We start from the raw sequence: 20,360 nt of genomic DNA, 5'->3' as shown, positions 1-20,360 counted from the left end.
CTCGGTTTGTTTCGCTTCCTCTCCGTCAGGTTCCTCCCCGGCCCGAGCACGGAGTCAAGTTGAAAACACTCGGGGAGAGAAAAGAAGGCAAACTGTAGCGTGATAAAAGACGGCTTCGTTTTTCGCACCCGCGAGGACTGTCGTGAAATCTCAGCGTCAAATCGGGGCTTTAAACGGACTGAAAACAAACAGACACGGGGCGGAGTTTCGGTAGTTTTGGCCGGAGTGCGGTTGAGTTTTGCGGTTGAGAGCAACCGGTAAGTTAAGACTTCTTCATTCACTAGTCAGTGCAACACTTGTCTTAAACATTTTTGCTTCGGTTAGATCTTTTTCTGGCACAGGAAGCACCCAAACCGGATAGCATCTCCTTCCATAATTACTGAGAAGGCACTAGATCATACTGATCACTAGATGAGATTGAAAAAAAAAACTGTAATAAAGTACAGGAGGCAAAATACCAGTGTGAATTGGGTTTGTGGCTGGCTTCGCCACATTGTCATATTGTCAGAGCAATATAATAATTAACCCAAGTGATGTCAGTCTACAGGGACTGTGTTCACACAAACCGCTGGAATGTATTCTACAAAAATGAGTCTATAAATAAGCAAAACCTGCTTTAGTAATGACGGTACCGAGAGTGAGGTGTTGAAGTTGCACTCTTGAATGTGGTTTACATCTGTAGGACCACATTTTTAACTTAAGTAAGATGGACTTTAAATTAGGGCTGCCACGATTTGTCGACTAGTCACGATTACGTCGACTATCAAAATCGTCGACGACTGATTTAATAGTCGACGTGTCGTTTGAAGCTTTGTAAGATCGCAAAAGACGCAGGAATAATAGCAGGATTTAAGAGTGTAATAACGGACTGAAACAGAAGATGGCAGCACTGCATGTACAAGGATGCCAGCTGCCGTTAAACCCCGAAGAAGAAGAAGCAGCTGTGTCCCAGAATTCATAGCGCGGCCCAGCTTAGTTTCCAACAATGGCGGTAGCTAGTTAGTTTTAATATTACTCTTATTATTCTTTCTGGGTCACAAAATAAACGTTTAACATATTTTCAGGCGAGAATGTAGCTGTGTAAACCTCAAATATCGGCTCAGTTTATCAGGACACCACATATTTTCAAAAGCGCTCCGACGTTTTCGGAGACGTCTGTTACCCACTAGCTCGATAGCTAGCCGGGGGCTAGGTCACTAGCGCCGTGAGAACACCGGACTCCCGGCAAATTGTTTTCAAACCCACCGCCGTCTTTCGCGACTCAGGTTAAATATATATGAGTCACTTTGATAAATTAAAAATGTTGTTGTTTGGCTTTTTTTTTTTTTTTTTTTTTAAGTATTTTATTTGTTCCTGAGTAAATCGGTTTGGCTGAGATTAAAGTTATAGTTTTTACACAGCTGAATAAATGTCAAGCAGACAGCTGATTATCAGAAGTGTGAGATGCTGGAGAATATACTCCGGTGTCCTGTTATATTTTAGATAGCAAGGAGTTTATTCAACTTTACCGAAACAATCTGCAAATTTCATTAAAATTGAATAAACTATCATCTTGTCTTTATTTTTAGTTAGCACCTTAAAAGCTTAAAGCTGTAAGCTAATGATAGTTATATAAGAGCAGATGCTGCTGGTGCAATAAGCTGTAGTTTTACGTCCAGTGGATGATGATCTGATTAGTCGACTAATCGCATAAATAATCGGTGACTAGTCGACTATCAAAATAATCGTTTGTGGCAGCCCTACTTTAAATGAATACAGCCTGTACTTGCAGAGAAATCACACACTTAAGTCAAATTTAAACCTAATTAGTGCATTTTTGTGACATTTAAACGTATTTTTGTTGTTGTTTCTAATTAAAATTGATAAAGAACAATCACGAATTTAGTAGTTTTCTAACAAACTTGTAGACATTGCACTGTAAACCAGCACGTGATCAATTCTGACTGTATAAAAATGAATCAGATAATTATAAATAGTCAGTTCTAGACATTTTTTTAAAACAAGAGCTAAACATGACTTTTTCTAAAAGGTGTTTGCCAAAACAACTTTCATCCTGGAAAATCGGAGCAATGTGGGCGTCACGTGACCCGGGCTTGCCAAAAAGTGTTATACATCTGTAAATCTGTGCCTGTCATTTCTCCATCCACACTGACTTTTGTAGTCGAGCAGGAAGCTAAAACATTGCGACTTTGATTTGTGAGTTTAGTTCTGTACCTGATACAAAGCCTAAAGCCCTCAGATTGCTTGCAGGTTGATTATTTTGAGCCATTAAACTGTTGACACGGGGGTGAAGTAGCTGTTTGGAAAAACAGGATAAGGTGTTCATTGTGGGTGTGCAGCTGGGCATATGTGGGTATATGCTTCATTTACTGTCAGACTTACGGTCAGGGAAGGAACGTAAATGGGAAGAGGAAGAATGTAAATGCAGTGTGTGTGTGTGTGTGTGTGTGTGTGTGTGTGTGTGTGTGTCTGTGTGGTGCACATAAATGTGTGATTTCTCATCTAACTGTATGTTTCTGCATATTTATGTCACTGAATGAAAGGAAGATGGAAGAAAGCTGTGTGTGTGTGCATGGCTTCATCACTCCTTCCATCACTCATTATCACTCCTTCCAGGAAGTACTCCACAGAATTTCCTTTTATAGAAGCTGAATACAAAAGACTTGTTGTCCACTTCCTGTAAACATCTTGCTGGCCGCGTTCTCCGCTCTCTGGTTGGCTAGAGTGATCCTGTGACCCTTTGTGGCTCAGGGAGTTCCAGGATGAGGAAGTAGGCTTCCCTTGATCACAGCCAACCACAGAGAATAGAAAGTACCCTGATGTAGTGAGAGAGTGGGGAATGAGGAATAGAAATGGTATAGGCACAGGCATGTTGCTGGCTTGGCGGGATTTTAAAGGCAACATATTTCAATAGAGCTGAAATAACTGCTCAATTAAAAACTTAGGTGATTGGGTGAAAGAAAACCTGACTAGTTTTAATAATTTTGTATTTTTTTTTTAAAGCATAAAAGCAAAACAATTGGGTCTAGCTTCTTAAATGTGAAAGTTTTCTCTTTGTTTCAGTTTCACATCATTGCAAGCTCAATACCATTAGATCCTGGGCTGTTGTCTAAAATTATTATTTCTACAGTACTCAATGCCGCCATGTAAAAAACACACAAGTGCACCGTGTGTTTCAGTAGTCTGCACAATGCAAATGCTAATAGCAGCTACCTGAAGCTATGCTGAAAGGCTTAAAGCTAAATGCAAACACAGTTTATGCTAGGAGTGAGACTCACCACAATGTCACTGCATGTTGCCCACAATAGTGTTGGTATTGTAATACAGCCATTCTGTGATTGTAACTTCAATGTTTACTTTGAAAGTGTTGATAGAAATGTATAGAAAAGGTCAGGGGTTGCGCTTTATAGAGCTAGAGAAAGCATATGGTAAGGTGCCAAGAGAGGAACTGTATTACTATATCAGGAAGTGGCAGAGAAGTTTGCGAGGGTGGTGCAGGACATGTAGGAGAACAGCGAGACAGTGGTGAGGAGTGACAGATGGGTTTAAGGTCGAGGTGGGATCTGCACTGAGCCCTTTCTTGTTTGCGATGGTGATGGACACGTTGACAGTTGAGGTCAAGCAGAAGAGGTAGTGAAGGTGGGTGAGTTTAAATGCCTGGGTTTAACCATGCAAAGCAATGGACAGTGAAGAAGAAAGCGCAGGTTGAGACAAGAATTGAGAGTGATTTATGACAGAAGGAAAGAAGCAAGAGTGAAAGGGTTGATTTACAAGATGGTAGCGCGGCCTGCTATGATGCGATCAATACGATTGCTTAGAGATGGTGAGATTAACCGAAAGATGCTAATTTTCCTGGGAGGGACCGGTATGGACAGGATTAGAAATGAGTGCATCAGAGGTATAGCTCAGGTTTAATGGTTTGAAGATTAAGTTAAAGAGGGAAGGGTGAGAGGGTTTATACATGTGCAAAGGTAGGCGATATACTGGATAAAGGAATGCTGAAAATGGAGCTGCTAGGCAGGAAGAAAAGATGTCAGATTATTAGTATGCTGATTTGTTTTCCGCTGATATCTTTCCCCTTGTGAGTTTTTTGTACTAGAACTTCTTTTCACTTTTTCACTTTCTTTTTCATTTGAGAAGTTCCACCACGAATGAGCAGTAACTCTAGTACGTCAGATTGTTGGGTTTATAGTGGCTGTCCTTCCTAACCATTGTGTTTTATTATTGTACCGCAAGAGGAAGCAGTGTGATACTGACATATTGATATTTTACCTCCACCCTATTATGTTTTACCCCAAAGCTACATGAAACACGATCAAATGCTCTATTGAAGCGTCTATTGGCAGAAGGAGGGTGTGTTTTAGGGCAGGGAATGTGTGTGTGTGAGGTATGCACAAGGCTTGTGTGTTTGTGATGAACAGGGCAACACACCCAGCTCCTGCTGCAGCCCTGCAGGCTATGGAATTCCTACAGAGAGACAACGTGTCTCAGCCTGAACAGCCTGCTCCCAAAATTCATCCCCCCACACACACACACACACACACACACACACACACACACACACACACACATTTTCTGTGGAATTGGATATCAACGATGGATGGAGTCTAGTTTTTCCCGCTTGGGCAAGAATACACTTGTCCACTTTAGGATAACTGAGGAATGAGGCAGCCTGCTAAGACCTGCCCTGTGAGGGTGAAAAGATAGAGAGAGGGGTATAAGGAAAAGGGCGAGAGCTAAGTAGATAAATGAGCACCAGAGAAAGAGGTGCACAGATCCACTAGGAGTACAGCAGTTTTTATTGTTTACCTGGTCTTCTCTGAGGGGCAGAAGAAGCACAAAACAGGTTAGTGCTCACAGCTTAAAGAGATTTCAGGGCTTAAAGAGCATAAGGGGGGTGCCTCATTTTGAGTGGGTGGACTTTTGTGGACTTTGTTGCTGATGTTACTCTTGCCACAATAGAAAGCTTGACCTAAAGTGTGAAAACCAACTAGAGTTAACACACAGCCATCCATTGAGTCACTCTGAAGAGGAGAAAGCCTCTCACCTACAGTACAGTGATTCAGACATTATGCAGAAAGGGAAGTATTTAGCCTTGACAGTTAAATGTTAGCCTGTATCCATGTTGGGGCCTGAGGGCTTGGCTGTTACATAGAACTAATTTTATACCCACAAAGGCTCTGATTAATGTATCATGGAAATGGATCAGTGTTGAAATCCAGTGATTTAGTTTCTGTGTTTTGATTTTACTTTACAACCGAGTCAAGTCTGCAGAGCTTCTATGGCAAGGGGGAGGGTTTCTGTGTAAAGAAGAGGTCATAGGTATACCTAGCTGAGCCACGTTTGTTATATTGTTTTAGTACGAGCTGTGTCATCTGCGGTCAGACGCAGGAAGTGAGGAAACCTCTGTTTGCTTCCTATTTCCTGTCTGTGATGTCATCAAGAATGCAAGCAGCAGCTCAGAGCCGATCGAACTTCTTGCTTTGCAAGAGCCTAAAAGGTGCTTTTGAGGTTCAGGGTTTCTGTGTTTGCGCGTGTCTGTCTGCAATCTCAGTTTTCACCATATTAGGATAAACCCAAGTATGTGTACCTATGGGGAAGTAAGAAGTGGTAGTGTTTAAATTGGGACCAAAATAATTGACTATTTTGAGCATAAGAAGATTGGCCCTACGATAAATATCTTAATATATAAGACAATTTTATGTTGTTAATACAATTCAGAGATGACTAAGAAACTTTTTACTCTTGTAGCCAGCGTTTGAAATGACCTTTTGTGATTCTCCAAGCAAACATTTTTCTCGCCGGCTACTACTGTGCCTTGGATTGGCTAGTTTTTTGCCACTTCTTTATGGTTAGATGGTTAGGAGTGCCTCCTCATGATATACATGTGTCTGTGCATGTGTGGGTGAGTGAAAAGACTATTTAGGTACACGCATGAATGCACCAATGTGTCAGATGTACTTGGGGGGTGGACAGAAAATACAGCTGCAATTTGCACTTGCCACATGTTAAATACGGACATTGGTTGTTGCTTTATATAGTTTGGGACTTTATTCATGCAACAGATTAAGAGATGCTTAATGATTAATGATCATGCTGTACATGCCAATAAAGAAGCAAAACAAAGTTTCTTACATCAATTTCTAGTCCCTGTTTGTTTGTTATTGCACACTATTTCTAAAGAGATGGTCTTTTATGCAAAATATTGATCTTAAAAGTATCTAATAACAGTGCATTTCAGATGTGGTGGTGTAAGAAAAGTTAATTTTTTTCTGAGGTTCCCTGAAAACTGAAACATGGATGTATAAACAAGTACTAGGGCTGTGCGATATGACCAAATTCTGTGCATCTCGTGCAACTCAACTTGTGTGAAGTGTTTTCAGCTGGGCGTCGTGTACCCGGAGTCGAGTGTTTTGACCGATGCATGAAACTGCTGCGAGGAAAAGCCTGTTCTAACATTTGAGTCTAAGGTTTATTTTGAGCACCTGATGGCTCTTTTTTGTTTCTCATCTGTAAACTCTCTCCATAGTCTTTCACGTAATTCTTGCGTAGCTGGTAGAAGAGGTTTGTCATGTTTGAGTCTGGTGGGGACTGGTTTGCGGTATAATTTGCATAGTAGAGTTTTCTGGTTTGTGTCAGACTTTTCATAACCAAACCATGTCAATGCTACAGAGGTAGCCCCTCGTTTAGGAATAAGGGCCTTGATTTGTTTTCACTGTTCCTTCTGTTTGGAGCTACTTGGTTCTGCCTCCTCTTCACTGGTTATGCTGGTATTCTCTGTGCCCTGGTGAAAAAATATTGCCATAAACAGTGTATTTTGCAACACAACAAAGCAAACGATAATGTATAATTTGAAACGACGGATGTTTCCATATCGTCATCCGATATATTTTGTCATAGCGTAACAGCCCTAACAAGTACAGTACCTCTGCTTACTCCCATTTTCTATAATACTAATATTCTTGAATTCTTCAACAGCATAACTTTCTGAGTGCATCACTCACAGTTAAAAATAATGCTAATCTATATTATATACAGCCTTGGTCATCTTCTGTCTGAAGCATTAAACGTTATTCTGATTGGCTGCTTCTTGCAAATAGAAGGTTTCTGTGCTGACAACTTGTGTGTCTGAGATGACCATATAAGGACATGTGCTTTCATTGACATCATGCAGATCTAAGAGTACAGAAACTGTCTGAAACGGTGTGCTTAGAACAGTCTGAATCCTGAGCTTTTGCCTCACTGGAGGTACTTGAACATTTGAGACTTTGGCAGTCGTTAATTTGACCATCCAACATGTAAAAGAAACATGTTTGTGTTTTAAATGGATTTTATATATAGACACTATATTATTCAAATATTGATGATGGAAAATATATGGTATAGCCTCTTCTGAATGTGATCCAAACTGTCTTTTATCTGTGCATGGACTCCTCAAATTTCTCTCCATTACTGGATGAATGCAACCTGCAGCTGTTCAGTGGGCGTGGGCCGTGGCTGCCCCTAATGAACATATCATCATGCCATATCTCAGGCGTGTTCAGTAGGAGGTATATCAGGACTAAATGCTAGCCAGGAAGTGTCTGGATGTGCTTGTCATCCAGAATGAATGGCAGAAGTATAGGTTAGAAGACCTCGTCCCAGTAGCTTTGTCCAGTCAGAATTCCACCAGCAACGGTCTGAGCATGCCGACATGCCAATACCAGATTTTAATGTGAGTCAGTCACAGTGGCACTGAAGACAACATAAAGTGCTAAACTGACCCAGTTCTGAATTGCACAAGTGAGTTCATTTGTGTTTGGTAAAAAGTAAAAACCCAATTGACTGAAACAACAAACTAACAGAATATGTTTGGGTTCTCTATGAGATTATAATGACATACCAAAACAAAGGTTGAAAACACATTTCATGACATAAAATGTATTTATTTTTTTGACTAGTATATAACTAAATAAGGAAAGGAATAACAAACTTCTAAAGTTCAGTCTGAACACTGTTTTTAGGCCCTACTACCCTGATCAGGCCCTTTTTTAGGGCTGGTCTTTTCCCCTGTTATACACTTGTCATACCATTTGGCGTCACACTCATTTGCGCACTCTTATTCTCTTTCTGTCTGCTTTCCTTCCTCATTCATTTGTAACCGACTCAGCACGTCACTTTGCCGTTCAGCGTTGCTTCCTGTTCACATTTGGCTGGTTCCCTTCGCTCCAACAGTCAGAGCCGATTCTCACATTGCAGCATGGATGGATTAGTTATGTCTGTGTGAGTTTTTTTTTTTCTTTCTAAATGTATTGTTTGGCTACTTCTTTTTCTGTGTGTGGCGTATGCTAAGCTTTATTCGAAGCAGCAACCATTTCTCTCTAACAGCTTGGCCTAACGTGCAATAGAAGTATTGCGACATGTGAAAAAACAGGAAGAAGAGGACCGCAGTTTTAGTGTGCACTGCGCTTTTTGGATGTTTGTGAAATTTGTGGATTTTTCTGGATGTCTGTTAAATTTGTGGACCCTGATTCTGCAGGTCGAGGTGAGTGTAGATGTGTGACAGCGGAGTGTGTGAGGATAAGCCCCCCGCCCCCCCTGTCAGGATGAGCAGCCAAGGAGGAGTCAAAGACGCCCAATCGACCAATCACAACTCTCGGCCACTTCCGTCTGCACCAGAGGAGAAGAAGCCTAGAAACAAGATCATCTCCATCTTTGGAGAGAAAGGTGAGACGTGGAGCACACACACATAAGTAAACCCAGACATTTAATATACTGCACAGTACCACAATAAAAGACCACACGAGTGGCCATGGAAGAATGTAACTTTGACCTCTGACCTTTGTCTGCAGCAGGCAAGAAAAAGGACCGGGATAAGGACAGACCTGAAATCTCCTCCCCATCAGACTTTGAACACACCATCCATGTGGGTTTTGATGCTGTTACTGGAGAATTCACGGTAAGTACCTTAAACAATGACCAGTGTTCACTTGCAAAATGAGATTTTAATTCATGCACTGATCTCACTGATACCTTGGCTTAAGGTATCTTCAGAGTACATCGAGTGTTAAATTAATGAACTGTAATCATATCTTTAAGGAAGAGTCTGGGAATGCTTCTTTTATGTTTGAGTAAACATCAGGCTTGATTAAAATATGACTTTTCTTATTCATTGATAAAATGTTAAATGATGAGATGAAAATAAAATAAACACGTTTGTGTTGTCAATTTTTTTTTCATCCATCCGTCCATCGTTGGCACTTAGCAGTCAGTCACAGGGCTAACAAAGCGAGACGGGTTTTGCAGTGCCAGTTTCACCAGCACTGCAAAAAGCCCTTAATTAGACAGCTGAGATCTCTGCATGCTGTCATCTTTTTACATTCCTCAGTGCCACATCATATATTTATTTGGTCTAATTGTTTATCAGTTTATGATTTTCCATCGAGAGGCATTTTGACGTGAGCAGGTTGAACAGGCAAATTTTAATAGTAAATAATTTCTAAACATAGTTGGTTTATTAATATGTGCTTATGTGGATTCAGAGTCAGTAGTATGAGCAGAAACTAAATTACCTGATTCATTTTGTTAATGTAAACATTTTAGGCATTAATCCTATTATAGCATGTTAATTACAGGTTCAGTATCTAATAATTGGAGTGATTTCTGATTTATACTAGGCAAGCAGTTAAAAGTTACTGTCGCTGTGTAAAAGATGCAATTATCGCATTACATCTTTTACTTGCAGTCCATTATAGGTTAGGTATGTCAGCAATCTAACTTCAGATTTGTCAGTTAGTTCAGTGTGGTATGCAAAAGTTATTACTGTTAATCTCTGTAAGATCTGGTTTATTTGGACTAGCTTTGTTTACCATGTAAATCTCCACTTAGGAAATACTTGCTGTAAATAAGATAACTTGTGAGATTGTCAGCTGCAGTGCTTGCTGGGACAAGATGAGATCGCTGCAGCTGTCTGAGATTTTTAAAAAAAGAAGACGAATTTGTAGCATGCATTTGTGACTGTAAGACCCCTGCACATGGAGCTTCACTCAGAAATGTTCTAGATGTTTTTTGGTGGTTGGTGCACTCATGTGTAACTAGAGCTGGAGCTGAGCTTCCAGAGAAGTTGATCCAGTGATTCCACTGTGACGAGCCATGGAAAGTCCCAGGAATTTCCTGTTGTGCTGCTGTAAGATTTCTTGGTCAGGCGTGCAATATTTCATGCCCTCCTCTGTGTGGAGTCAGCATAAGTATTATATTCTTTAACCCTTGAAAACTGGAAGTCAGAAGACGGGTGACTTTTTTTTTTTTTTGTTCTTGTTTTATTCAAAAAGAGATTATTGACATAAGCTAAAGGAAGTAAGAGTGAGAGAAAGGAACTACTGGCTAAAAAAGAATGGATGTCCAGCTGCATGAAATACTCTTCACTGTAAAAAATTGTATCTGTGGGTCTTTTTGTGCAGGGCATGCCAGAGCAGTGGGCCCGTCTCCTTCAAACTTCCAACATCAGTAAATCAGAACAGAAACAAAATCCTCAGGCCGTCCTTGATGTTCTCAAGTTCTTCGACTCCACCAGTGGAAAACAGAAATACCTCAGTTTTTCTGGCGCGGGTTAGTTTTCTTTTTCTCAGCAGATAAATAAAAGCACGGTTTGGTGCAGGCTCACTTTTCTGTTCTTAAACTTTGAATTATTTTGTCTCTTTCAGACAAAGGATCACAGTCGGTGAGTAGCTCCATTCATTTTTTTCCTACTTTTATTCACTGCCTTTATTTGCATCAGCAAATTCAGACTAAAGTGCTATTTATGCGTTTATTGTTGCAGCCAGGCAAGCAGGGTACTGCAACCTCCCCATCAGGCAAGGATGACGACGACGACGATGAAGCTGATTCGCCGCCACCAATCGTGGCACCACGGCCAGAACACACGAAATCAGTGAGTTTGATGTTTTGTTTTCACAACTAAAATTAGACAGTAAATTAAAATAAATATATTGTAAGAATTTAATAGTCAAAATTGCTAGCAGGTTCAGTCGAAGTTTAGTATTTATTCAGGACTCATGGGGTTTTTTTTTGTTTGTTTTATTTATTTATTTATTTTTTTGTGTGTGTGTCAGATGTACACGAAGACAGTTGAACCAATCCCAGCTCCAGTTGGAAATGCCACCTCTAAGGCAGCTGACAAGCAGAACAATACGCCAAGAAAGATGACTGATGATGAAATCATGGAAAAACTAAGTATGCAAAGCACCCACACACTAAAAATCATGAATCACAGCCCAACAGTATTTTTGGCTCTGGTGAAGCACTATTCACTTTATTTATTTTTTCCTGATTCTCAGGAACGATTGTGAGCATTGGAGATCCTAAGAAGAAATACACTCGCTATGACAAGATCGGTCAGGGGTGAGTTTTAATTCTGGCCACTGTGTATACTGAAAAATGTGAGAATGTGTAGCAAGTTGCTGGTTCAAAATGACAAGTTTAGTAGAATAAATTATGTACAGTAATTGTTGAAATTTTCACTTCTAGAGCGTCTGGCACAGTTTACACAGCCATCGATGTTGCCACAGGGCAAGAGGTAAGTGTTGGAGCCACTACCAAAATGTCTACCTCACATTTACCTCAGTTTTCAGAATGAAGTTGGATTGGGATTTATTTATTTAATTATTTATTTACAAGTTATTAATATATTATGAAACACATTCTGGTGGGGTTTTTTTAGTTCATGAAGTTACTTGAGGTGAGAGAAACACAATCGCAGCACATACTCACTTTAGTTTCAGTGGTTTTAATTAGTGCTGTCAATAGATTAAAAAAAAATTAACTAACTAATCTCACAATTTTCTGTTATTAATTGCGATTAATCTCAATTACTTTATTAATAGCCTGGCTCCAATTACATTTTTTTATTCTTTATATTTTAAGTAATTATCGTTGTTCACCGAAGTCCAGTGGTCTCCGGTGAGAGCGACATTCCTTACTTGCACAAGCTTGCTGGACTGCTGAGCCCTCTGGTCCCCATACAAAGTGTGCAGTCTCGACACAATGGTTCCTCTCGAGGGCAGATTGTAACACTCATCTCCTGATGCAGCACGAATGACTTCTCTCAGTCCATCATCTTCTACTATGCTAACTGGTCGGCAGTTTTTAGCTATCCAAACAACCAAGGAATTGGTTACCTTTTCTCTCACATTTTTTGTTATTCGTCCACAAGCACCATACTCCTGAAGCGTAGACTGGCGAGGTCCCGTAGAGGTGGATTCAGTTGGGTGTTTTGCTCTCAGGTGATACGCCAGTGATGAACTGCTTCTGTGGTACTTGAATTCAGCGTTGCAAATTGTGCATCTTACTCTCGTTTTGTCCAACAAGCCATCAGGCAACTTCTTAAAGAGAAACTTTCCACCCAAAAGTCCGCCCTCGTCCATGCTTGCGTGTGTTAGCTAGTGTTAGCTAGATAGTAGCATGGTGTCACTTCTTCTTCTTCTTCTAATCATTTCTGTCAGGCCAAACGCCAGCATAGCACACTGTTGCCCCCTCCTCCAGAGGTGCTCATGAATTTAAAGGTCTTAGATTACAGGAAATTAATAAAAAAACAAAATCAGCGTTAAATTTTTTTAATGCATTAAACATTTCGCGTTGATCTTAACAATTAACGCGATAATTTTGACAGCACTAGTTTTAATATGTTAGAAGCACTAAACTATGTTGCAATATTGCTGTTTTGTTTCCGTCACCCTGTAGGTTTTTCCCCAAGAAGATATTAGGAGATCACAGTGGAAAAAAATGCTTTTTTTCACAGCACACACTTTGATATGCCTTATCACAAAAACCACACGTGGTACTTCACTGACTGTATTAAACTTAGTTTGTTTAATTTCGATATCGAATTTCATGATTCTGGCATTCTGCTGAATTAGCTTATAGAGATTTCTGATGTAAAAAGTTGCAAATAACATTTGCAACTTGTGAATCTTGTGATTAATCAATCAATCTCAGACTACAGCTGGAAACCAGAAAGCTTATCATACTTTTAATCTTGTCCTTGCCTACAGCGGTTTATGCTGCCGAGTCTTGGGCGTGCTGGCTGTCGCACTCATTGCTAGCTGAGAGATTTGATAAAAATGAGCCATCGCTAATGAAATTTGTTTAATCTGTGTTTTAATAGTACAAGTACACTACCGGGTCTGTGCCAAGACTTCAAACCCCAGCATTTAGTCCTTATCAGAAGAATATACATTTTTCATATTGCAGTTATGGCTGACAAAGCAGTTTATTTTTTCTTTTGTTTTTACAATTTTACATCTCCTAGATTTGACTGTCCAAATTCAGGAAAAAATTAGTTGCACCTTGTGATTGCTCAGATAGGTTTTGTGTGTGTTTTGAAGCAAATGTACAATATCTTGTCTTCTGCAGGTTGCCATCAAACAAATCAACTTGCAGAAGCAGCCAAAGAAGGAGCTAATTATCAATGAGATCCTGGTCATGAAGGAGCTGAAGAACCCCAACATTGTCAACTTCGTAGACAGGTAACATGCTGCACAGAAAAACATACAATACACCTCACAACACCAGCTGTGAGTGGACCGCTCTGTAAATCCGACCGTCTGTGCGTGTTTATAGTTTCCTTGTTGGAGACGAGCTTTTCGTGGTAATGGAATACCTGGCCGGCGGGTCGCTAACCGATGTTGTGACAGAGACCTGTATGGATGAAGCTCAAATTGCTGCTGTCTGCAGAGAGGTAGGATCTTTCTCAGACAGCCGAGCTAATGAAAACAGTTTGTCTATTGCAATTTTGGTGGATTATAATCTTCCTACCTACATACGTTCAGGTCCTTCAGGCCCTGGAGTTTCTCCATGCAAACCAGGTCATCCACAGGGACATCAAGAGTGACAACGTTCTCCTTGGGATGGACGGATCAGTCAAACTCAGTGAGTGAGAACGCACGCAGATGTGTACACATCCACGGATTGATAATATACTTCGAACAGAACAACACACTGCTTTTTCTTCTAATCTCAATTTATTTTTCTCTCTCTTTGCAGCTGACTTCGGTTTCTGTGCTCAGATTACCCCAGAGCAGAGCAAGCGCAGCACCATGGTGGGTACACCCTACTGGATGGCTCCAGAGGTAGTAACCCGGAAAGCCTATGGACCCAAAGTGGATATTTGGTCTCTGGGGATTATGGCCATAGAGATGGTGGAGGGAGAGCCTCCATACCTAAATGAAAATCCTCTCAGGGTGAGTGTGTGTTAGGAGCAGCAATGCCTGTTGTGATGTTTGTACAGTTACCTACACTAATACCTCCACTACAGGTTCAATATGTGAACCTGAGATTTAAGCTGCAAGTTTTTTGTTAAAGTTTTATCTTGAAAATCATAAAAAAGGAAATGTTAGTCTATTTTTTTCAGAATGAAATAATGCAGAAAAAGGAGAAAATCCTGACATTTAAGATGTTGGAAATAGAACATGTGTCACAGCTCTGTGGATGGAAATGTGCACATTCTGCTGGTCAGTACGTCAACCGTGTTGATCCAGGCTAAAATACCTCAGCAACTACCGAATGGAAAACCATTACATTATAACCTCGTGGCTGAGACGCTGAACCCTGATGACATTTGCGATCCTCTATTTTTGGATAGATGTTCGCTTTTTCACTTCACTTAAACCTAAAAATATGACAGCATCTACTAGATGGACAGGAACATTTTTTTTAAAACAATTCCTTAATGAAGAATTCTGACTTTTCCTATAGCACCACCTTGAGGTTGATGATTCTCTTTGTTTGCACAGTAATTTATGGGAAAATCTTTCCTAAAGTAACATGATGAACATGGGGAACATTACACCTTCTTATCACTAAGCATGTGTCAGCGCAAGCATGTTATTGTTGCAGTTTTGGTCAAATATGAAAGGCTTACAGAGCTCATAGCAGGGCTGTAATGACTGGAGTCTGGCTTCTATCCAATCCAGCTCTGTGCAGTTATGGCAGTTTTTACTGATTTTCCACAAAAGATTACACACAGTAAGCAAAGATAGGAAATAACTGAACTGATAGCATTATTGCTTTAAAAAAACCTCAATAATGTGAAATTTATCACAATAACCGTGAAGGTAAAAATCTGGTGTTTTGACTGTCCCAATCCAATTTATAAGAAATTACATTTGTGTTTAAAGACTAGTGCTTAAAAATATTTTGCCCTACATTTCTTACTTTGCCATTATCCTGGTTTTAGGCATTGTATTTAATCGCCACCAATGGGACCCCTGAGCTACAGAACCCAGAGAAGCTGTCTCCTGTGTTCAGATCTTTCCTTAACCTTTGTCTGGAGATGGACGTGGAGAAACGAGGGTCAGGCAGACAGCTGCTGCAGGTAGAAAAGACCTATTCATCCGACCCAAATTCAAGATGTCTTTAAATGTTGAATCTAGATTTTTTTTTTCTTATGCATCTCAGTGAATTATGTACACCGTTATCTAAGTTCACCCCCTAACTTATAAAATTTCACATATCCACTTTTTTCCATTCAGCATCCATTCCTGAAGGTGGCGAAGCCTCTATCCAGCCTCACCCCGCTCATCCTGGCAGCCAAGGAAGCCATCAGGAGCAATCGCTAAATCCTGGCCTGCAAAGACTCCAAGCCAGCATCTCCTGCTGGTCCACATATGACGACTATCTGCAGTGTGTTAGTGTTAATGATTTTTTCCAAAAGGGCATAAAATGCTGCTCCACTCTTCCCCGTGTTTCCACACAGATATTTATCTTACCTTTGTGCCTTGTTCTAAAGCTGCATATAGCCATAATATGTTATCCATTTGTTTTGTGTTTGTATGTATGTGATGTTGAAACTGGTTATCTGTGCATAACCGATGCATTATCATTGTTAATTTAGACACCGAGGGCCATATTCGTAAAGAATCTTGGTTTACGACTTGTTCTACTAAAAAGCCCAGAACAGAACAGAGGTGAACCTTACGCTTAATTAATAAAATTGCTATCTTTACATTGATCTTTTTATTTGTGAACACTGTGTCAGTAAAGTGACATATCCTAATTAAAATGGAAAAATAAATGCCAGGAGCTTCACGTTTAAATTATTTTCTTCTCTTTAGATCTCAGTGTTATGACAGGAGCACAACATGGTTTTGTTTATCATTCTACCATGTGACCATGCAGCTGGTTTCTGTGGTTATTTCTGCTGTGGTTGCACATGTGCGTTGTGACTAACTGGATCCAAAACTTTTAAATGTGACATTTAAAAATCATGGTGTGCTAAAACTGTGGCCGAGGATGGGACAATGCAGTCTTTATGGAGTGAAAAACAAGGCCAGTGTACTGTATCTGAATGAAAATATTCCCATTCCAGTAAAGTCGGGTCTTTGTTATATATTTTTGTTTGCAGTCTGCTTTTTTTAATTATCTTAAATTGGAAGATGAATAATGTCCACACTTCATGTTTCGGCCCTCTGTTGGTAGTTGGGGGTATTGCAGGCACCAAAAAACAAAATTACGCATACAGCTTTGCCATGAAAACACATCTGCAGGATCTCCTACAGATTATGGATCTGAACACTGTTTACTGCATCACCAATACTTTTTAGCTTATCAGTTCAGCCACACTTTTTCTCAGAAAGCTTTGTCGTCATTTTTTCTTTGTTTCTCTTTGTCTTTTCTAATTGATGCCTTATTGTTGGTAGTAGTGCAACAGAAATGCTGTATGCAGTTGTTTGACAGCGTTAAACTGGAGGATTTTTTTTATTTTTACATTTTGTATATTTGTGTAGTGTCTTGTATTGTGAACAGCTTTTAGTATGTACATTGTTTTATATTTGTAACTAACATAACAGAAGAGCATTTCAGGGGGGTTTTTTCCAGAATTTTTTTCTTGTTTATCAACTCATCATTGGTTTCCTGAACTGTGCAATTATGAGCTCAGAAATTAGTAACACTATATAATACGGCCCACGATTTAAAGGTGTCTTTCACCTGTAATTAAAAGGAATTTTAGTGTTTTTTATTTGAAATTACAATATAATTCTATTTACCTAAAAATACTTATAGTTGGATCCAGATAGCTTGGTAGGCTGGAATATGAGGGCAATCAGTCAGAATTTTACAAGAAACAAAGAAATTGTTAAATAATTAAGTTTAGGCAGTGTGCAATTTGACAAACAGCGATTCCCCATCGTACTTTTCATGGTGGGGCCGTATTATAGAGTGGATTAATCTTGCCTTTTTACATCCTTATTTAATATTCATTATGTTGATGTTGCATGATGGATGTTCTATTATCCTTTTATTTTACCAAAATACATGTGATGAGAACTGTTCTCCCTTACCAACTTGCAAGAAAAAATAAATACCATCAATAATTGCAGGCTTATGTAAGCTCGATGATGAAGTCTTTTTTTTCTCACAAAAACTGTTCAAACGTAATTTTGAAAAGTAGTGTAAGGCATGTCTCCTTTCCTGTAAAATGACTGGATGTTAAACAAGGTTAAGCCACTTCATAATTTAGCTCACACGCCCAAAACTAAAGTGTGCTTACAGTGTCAGATGGGGAAATATAGTTTTTCTGCAACGATTACAAAAAAAAGTTACACAGTACTTAGCGTGTAATTTGAGTCTCCTTCCCTTTGAAATTTAAGGAGCACTTCAAATTATGTATGCACTACTTCTTCTTTCATTCATTACAAAATAGTTAAATTTACCTACATTACAATGATTTCTTTGTTTCTGACCAACAATGTCGTTTTGAAAATCTCCTGTAAAAGCCTGATTTGTTACCCTCTTATTCTAGTGTAGTTAACTTAGTATGTGTAGGTAAATATAATTGCTATATAAGTATTCATTTAGAAAATATAATTTCTTGTAGTATTAGAAATTATGGCCGTATTATAAAATATTACCTCAAAATCATATCATGTATTGAGAACCCTGAGATGCTCAGACCTGTGTTAGGCATCATTTAGAAATAAAATGGGAAAAAAGTGTTTGTTTTAGCGTGATTGGAATAACAGCTGCGATTGGCTTCTACTACCTCATTTTTCATAGTTCAAGTTTAGACAACGACTGGAAACAATGAAACGTTGCTTGTAACATATCCTTGATGCGGTAAAAACGTGTGTAATTTCGGCAGAAATTATAATAAAGGTGAGCCTTAAAGATTTGTGTCTCGGTTAATATGAATCATAGATGTAACTAAAGTTGAAGTGACTGTTAGCATTTTTTGTCTTGACTACGAAAAAACGACCAAAAAGGATGGTATGCAGAAAACTTAAGTAAGATAATAACAAGAGTAGTGAGGAAGTTCTGCAGAAGTTATCTTGTGGTGTTTACTAACGTTCACGTGTTGTATAAAGAGTTAAACACCCGATGATTCAAAACAGGAAGCAGACGAGGCTGTGGATGCAATGATAAAAGAAAGTGACGTGAGGTTTCGTACAGCCAGGGGGATTAGCTCAAATGGTAGAGCGCTCGCTTAGCATGCGAGAGGTAGCGGGATCGATGCCCGCATCCTCCAATGTTTTTTTTTTTTTTTTTTTTAATTTTGTTATTGAATATTTGTTCTTTCATTTTCATTCATACATTAACTATAAGCAACCGATGGCCTCTTAACAAACTGTGTCAAATGATCAGCGAATTACGCGGAGCAGTCGCACGTGTATAGCACTGTTACTGTTAATTCCACAGAAAACCAGAAGATGGCAGCATAGACTCATAAACGATTGATCTCTCCTCTGTCTATATTCATTTAGTTTAAAATGAGCGTGTATTTAGAGCCACGTGTTCAGGTAGGTTTGTGTATTTTTTTTATTATAAGGAGCGAACACGTCAAATGGAGGACCAACATGGCCAAAGTAGTTTAATTAATTAGATTATATACAAAGAAATACAAATATGCTTTATGTATTTTTATTATCTGTGTGATTTTGTTATTGTTGGTATTAATTTGGTATTGATTGTCTGTTCTGTTAAATGAAATGTGAATAAAGTGCTGATTCTTATTCTGAAAGAAAAATGGAAATAAAGACCTGGATCTAAAAATTTGCCCTAAATATGGTAAAAGAATAGAAATAGAAGGCAGAAAGAATTGAAACCATTAATAAATATGAGCATTTACACACATTACAGGATGGATGCAAACAGGCCAGAAGCTTTATAATACAGAATCCTCTCTCAACTGATAATTTTAGAGTTCCTTGGACACGCATTGCATGCTATGGAACACTATTGTGGCGAGATTTTAAACTCTTTTAAAGTGTTTTACAATAAAGATTTTAGATTTTAAAATGTTATAGACTGGAAAGGATCATGCACATGCAGGTCAGTATATGCAGTGAAAGAAAATGCTGAAACTTCGAGGGTTTTCTTGAAAGGGTGAGTTAATCCTCCAGGGAAAGAAGTGCTGACAGATGATGATAATAATGTTTATTGTTGTTTCGTAACTACACAAATTACTGCACACTTTAACAAGCTTTTCATATTACAATAAATCAGAACAAATGTGACAGTCTTGCCTTGGAGAAGCAACAATCACAACACTAAAACTAATGGTAATCATTTCAGCAAATATAACCGTCATTGTGAAACAATGATATTTTACACCACCACACCACAGTAATGGATTAGATTATATGGTATGAGAATACTTTTTGCAAAAGGGGATGATATATAGTATATATGCTTGTAATCAAAACTTTATAATATGTCAAATGTCATTGTATTACTGTGTGACAGGTGGAGGTAGGACCCAATAGCAAAAGGGGAACTACTAGGAATTGGGAACTAAGAAATTAAGAGATAACAACTAGATTACAAGGGAAACAGCACACAAGAAAAGACACAGGGAGAGAGAGAACAACGCAAAAACAAGCAGATGAAGACAGACGACTTAAATACACACAGGATAACGAGAGGATGGGAAACAGGAGGAAACACACTGGAACTAATACAGACTAACATGACAGGGGAAGTGGAACTGAGCACACTGAACACAAGGTGAAATATTTTCAAAATAAAACAGGAAGTACGATAACCACAGAGAAACAGACATGGAAACAAGACTGACTGGGGAGACAGAAAGAGAACACCAAACAAAATGAAGACAAGGCCAAGACTAGAAACTACAAATAGTACACAAACCAGAAAAACAACTAAAAGCAAAACCAGGTGTATACACTAAATCTTTGAATATTAAATAAAGGAGAATCCAGAGAGTCCAAATACAAAAACACTGGATTACAGACTCAGTACCGTGTTTATTTGTTTATTTTTAAACTCCCAGCATCTTCTTCACCATGTATCCTGGCATGTTGTACAGGAAAAGAGCCATGATGGCAAGCAGCAGGAGAACAGTGACAATCTTGATAGTCAGCCACCTG

The 20,360-nt window shown here is 39.1% G+C and overlaps 1 protein-coding gene and 1 non-coding gene across 3 annotated transcripts; both read left to right on the top strand.

Annotated features, from left to right (window-relative positions):
- The first annotated feature begins 31 nt into the window (after positions 1–31).
- On the top strand, positions 32–16,931 carry LOC146612163 (serine/threonine-protein kinase PAK 2-like). 2 transcript variants are annotated; one of them, XM_085343646.1, is made up of 15 exons: positions 32–257; positions 8,519–8,706; positions 8,835–8,938; positions 10,440–10,587; positions 10,683–10,699; positions 10,799–10,909; positions 11,091–11,211; positions 11,316–11,379; positions 11,506–11,554; positions 13,390–13,502; positions 13,597–13,714; positions 13,806–13,905; positions 14,020–14,216; positions 15,212–15,349; positions 15,507–16,931. In XM_085343646.1, exons 2-15 carry the CDS (start codon positions 8,535–8,537, stop codon positions 15,591–15,593), a joined length of 1,539 nt encoding a protein of 512 aa, XP_085199772.1. In that variant the 5' UTR covers positions 32–257; positions 8,519–8,534; the 3' UTR covers positions 15,594–16,931. The 2 variants fall into 2 exon arrangements, with proteins under 2 accessions (XP_085199772.1, XP_085199771.1); XM_085343645.1 differs by having other exon boundaries at positions 8,832–8,938.
- Positions 16,932–18,426: 1,495 nt separating this feature from the next.
- Positions 18,427–18,499, top strand: trnaa-agc (transfer RNA alanine (anticodon AGC)). The gene has a single exon. It is a non-coding gene; the product is annotated as a tRNA-Ala (tRNA).
- Positions 18,500–20,360: the final 1,861 nt, after the last annotated feature.

This window comes from Diplotaxodon limnothrissa, linkage group LG19 (assembly GCF_057381915.1).
Source record: "Diplotaxodon limnothrissa isolate DT_005_m linkage group LG19, D_limnothrissa_male_GT1.1, whole genome shotgun sequence".
NCBI lineage: Eukaryota > Metazoa > Chordata > Actinopteri > Cichliformes > Cichlidae > Diplotaxodon > Diplotaxodon limnothrissa.
This window is presented reverse-complemented; position numbering and strand designations above follow the sequence as displayed.

Excerpts from the sequence above, each read along its gene's own strand:
- LOC146612163 (XM_085343645.1), top strand. The coding sequence starts at position 8,535 with ATGTGTGACAGCGGAGTGTGTGAGGATAAGCCCCCCGCCCCCCCTGTC. Across the intron at positions 13,715-13,805 it reads TTGCTGCTGTCTGCAGAGAG|GTCCTTCAGGCCCTGGAGTT; the intron begins GTAGGATCTTTC and ends ACATACGTTCAG. Across the intron at positions 15,350-15,506 it reads CAGGCAGACAGCTGCTGCAG|CATCCATTCCTGAAGGTGGC; the intron begins GTAGAAAAGACC and ends TTTTCCATTCAG.